Source organism: Mandrillus leucophaeus, unplaced genomic scaffold, assembly GCF_000951045.1.
Source record: "Mandrillus leucophaeus isolate KB7577 unplaced genomic scaffold, Mleu.le_1.0 Scaffold295, whole genome shotgun sequence".
Lineage (NCBI taxonomy): Eukaryota > Metazoa > Chordata > Mammalia > Primates > Cercopithecidae > Mandrillus > Mandrillus leucophaeus.
In genome coordinates this window covers 406,680-409,923 of record NW_012103087.1, presented here as the reverse complement: position 1 = coordinate 409,923, position 3,244 = coordinate 406,680, and the positions used below count along the sequence as shown (strand labels likewise).

At 42.2% G+C, this 3,244-nt stretch overlaps 1 protein-coding gene across 1 annotated transcript in view; it reads left to right on the top strand.

Moving 5' to 3' along the window:
• Positions 1-3,244, top strand: part of YEATS2 (YEATS domain containing 2) — a 133,597-nt gene that overhangs the window by 71,637 nt on the left and 58,716 nt on the right. The window contains exon 9 of the mRNA XM_011986167.1: positions 1,940-2,101. Within this exon, the coding sequence (XP_011841557.1) occupies positions 1,940-2,101 (162 nt within the window). The remainder of the gene's footprint in view (positions 1-1,939; positions 2,102-3,244) is intronic.

Below are 3,244 nucleotides of genomic sequence, written 5' to 3'. Positions count from 1 at the left end.
TTTGCTAGCAAATATGGCTGAAACTACAGTGTAGGAATCGTGTTTGGGGATTATATACATGGAAACCACAGTGACTAGTAATAGAAAAAGTTTAGAGGCCTTTGGCGTGGAGTTAAGCTTTAAGGGTTAGAATTGGGTGGGAATTGAAATGCTTTATTCTCTCTGTAACCACATTAGAAAATTACTCATTCCTATTGTCAGTAGGTAGTTCCGAGTTGTCTTTTTCACTAAGGTTGGATTATCCTTTGTCTTGTGACAGTTTCACATTATGTTAAGTAAAATTTAGTAGGAATATATACTTTATGGTTTTGACTGTTCCACCTTAGAACAAAACATATTTGTTAAAAGGCAATTGAAAATATCCAGGAAGTGTGAGGACTTCTGTACAATACTTAAATGAAGGGGGGAAAAGGGAATGTTTGGTGTTATAAGTAGACAGCTAAGCAGAAATATGATCCAAATCTTTGAAATTGATGAGAGATAAATAGCTTCTAATTGGTAGGCAATTTTTTTTGTTTTTGTTTTTGTTTTTTTTTTGAGATGGAGTTTCACTCTTGTCACCCAGGCTGGAGTGCAATGGCACAATCTTGGCTCACTGCAACCTCCGCCTCTCGGGTTCAAGCGATTCCCCTACCTCAGCCTCCTGAGTTGCTGGGACTATAGGCACACACCACCACTCCCGGCTAATTTTGTATTTTTAGTAGAGATGGGGTTTCACCATATTGGCCAGGCTGGTCTTGAATTCCTGACCTCAGTGGATCCACCCACCTCGGCCTCCCAAAGTGCTGGGATTACAGGTGGGAGCCACCGCTCCCTGCCATTGGTAGGCAATTTTACCTACCAGGTAGGAAAATTTTGGAATTTACTACTTCAGAGGTAGAATAGGCCAAACATATAAATTGATTTGAAGTTTAGAGAAGTTCATGGATGATAAGTTTGATCAATAAAAGACAGTAGAGGATGTTTAACTGTCAGTAACTTTTGAGAGTATTTTGCGGGAACACAAATCTTTCTGGATTATGACTGTGACATAGTATTGACAGAGACTTTTGCTCTGGGTAGGTGAATTTCATATTTTCCTATTCAAAACAAGACACAAGTTTCTTAAATCTAGCTATTTACTTACTAATGTCCTTCCTTCCTTCCTCCCTCTCTCCCTCCCTCCCTCCCTTTTCTCTTCTTTCCTCTTTCTTTCTTGTTGCCCAGGCTGGAGGGCAATGGTGTGATTTCGCCTCACTGTAACCTCCGCCACCCGGGTTCAAGGGATTCTCCTGCCTCAACCTCCCGAGTAGCTGGGATTACTGGCATGCGCTACCACACACAGCTAATTTTATATTTTTAGTAGAGACAGTGTTTCTCCATGTTAGTCAAGCTGGTCTTGGACTCACAGCCTCAGGTGATCCACCCACCTCGGCCTCCCAGAGTGCTGGAATTACTGGCATGAGCCACCGCGCCTGGCACTTACTAATTTTCTCCCTAATTTTAGTGTCTTCAGGTATAACCAGTACTATAACAGCCTGCCTGTGGTGTTAAAAGATTTATCATATCAAGATTCAGCAGTTAAAAAAAAGATTCAGCAGTTTTGCATTGCTGTGTAAAGCACTGCTTTCTCAACTGTAATGTGCATACCAGGAGATCTTGTTGAAGTGCAGATTTATGTTCAGTCAGTCAAGGATGGGACCATAAAATCTGTTTCTTACAGTTTCCTCAGTGATGCTGATGCTGTTGGTCCAAGGATAAGGATGCAGAGCATGAAGCATACATCCTCTGCCTCCCCTATAGCCCTGTTGCTGCTCAGTACTGGGAGCATGCAGTTCCATTTTATTTTCCCAATGTGTTACCTTTGTCCTGGTGGCACTGACCTTCTTCCTTGTCCTCGACATCTTACATGAGTTGAATATGTGTATTTTGTTTCTGTTCTCCCGTTTTAATTAATAAGGTTCCCCAATATCAACTCCAAGCCCATCACCATTGCCTCGAACCCCGACTTCCACTCCAGTTCACGTGAAGCAAGGCACTGCCGGCTCTGTTATTAATAATCCTTATGTTATCATGGACAAGCAGTCGGGGCAGATGATTGGAGCCAGCACTCCCAGTACAGGTGTGTATGTGATCAATATTTGTACAATCCAAAGGGTTTGATCTTTTTATTTTATTTTTTTTTTTTTTGAGACGGAGTCTCGCTCTGTCGCCCAGGCTGGAGTGCAGTGGCCGGATCTCAGCTCACTGCAAGCTCCGCCTCCTGGATTTATGCCATTCTCCTGCCTCAGCCTCCCGAGTAGCTGGGACTACAGGCGCCTTCCACCTCACCCGGCTAGTTTTTTGTATTTTTTAGTAGAGACGGGGTTTCACCGTGTTAGCCAGGATGGTCTCGATCTCCTGACCTCGTGATCCGCCTGCCTCGGCCTCCCAAAGTGCTGGGATTACAGGAGTGAGCCACCGCGCCCGGCCTGATCTTTTATTAAAAACGTAATCCTGCCTTTACTTGGTAGCCATGTAATTGGAGAATGAAATCTCCTGTAAACGAGAAGCGAGAATACATAAAAGGAAAGCCAATACTGTTCCTCTGAGGGGATATTTACTCTGTAAAAGGTGCATTTTTTAGAATTTACTTGAGTTTTCTTTTAATTTCTAAAAATTCAAAATAAGCCGTAATTAATGTTCTTAAAAGAACAGTTGATTTTGTTTTCATTTGGAAGACTTACTCTTTGGGGGACTGTAAGCAATGTGGTTACTACCTCTTCCAAAGAAGCTTTTGCTAACATTGTGGGCCACATACATTTCTCCCCAGTCAAATAAAAAAGTGATACTATTTTCTTCAGAGAAGACCCATTCTGGTTATGAGAGGAGAAATTGAAACCTTCAATTTTAAAGAGAACTCTAATAGGAAGAAGTCATCTTTGGATTCACCGTGTTCCTCATTATAATCCCATGCAGCTGTATCATGCTTTTTAGGTTTTTTTGAAATGCTTTCCCTAACATTATTTTATTTATTCCCTTCAGTTAGCCTATATTTATTATTAATTAATTTATTTATTTATTGAGACAGACTATTGCTCTTTCACCCAGGCTGGAGTGCAGTGGTGTGATCTCGGCTCACTGCAGCCTCCACCTCCCAGGTTTAAGCGATTCTCCTGCCTCAGCCTCCCATGTAGCTGGAATTACAGGCGTGTGCCACAACGCCCAGCTAATTTTTGTATTTTTAGTAGAGACAGGGTTTCACCATGTTGGCCAGGCTGGTATC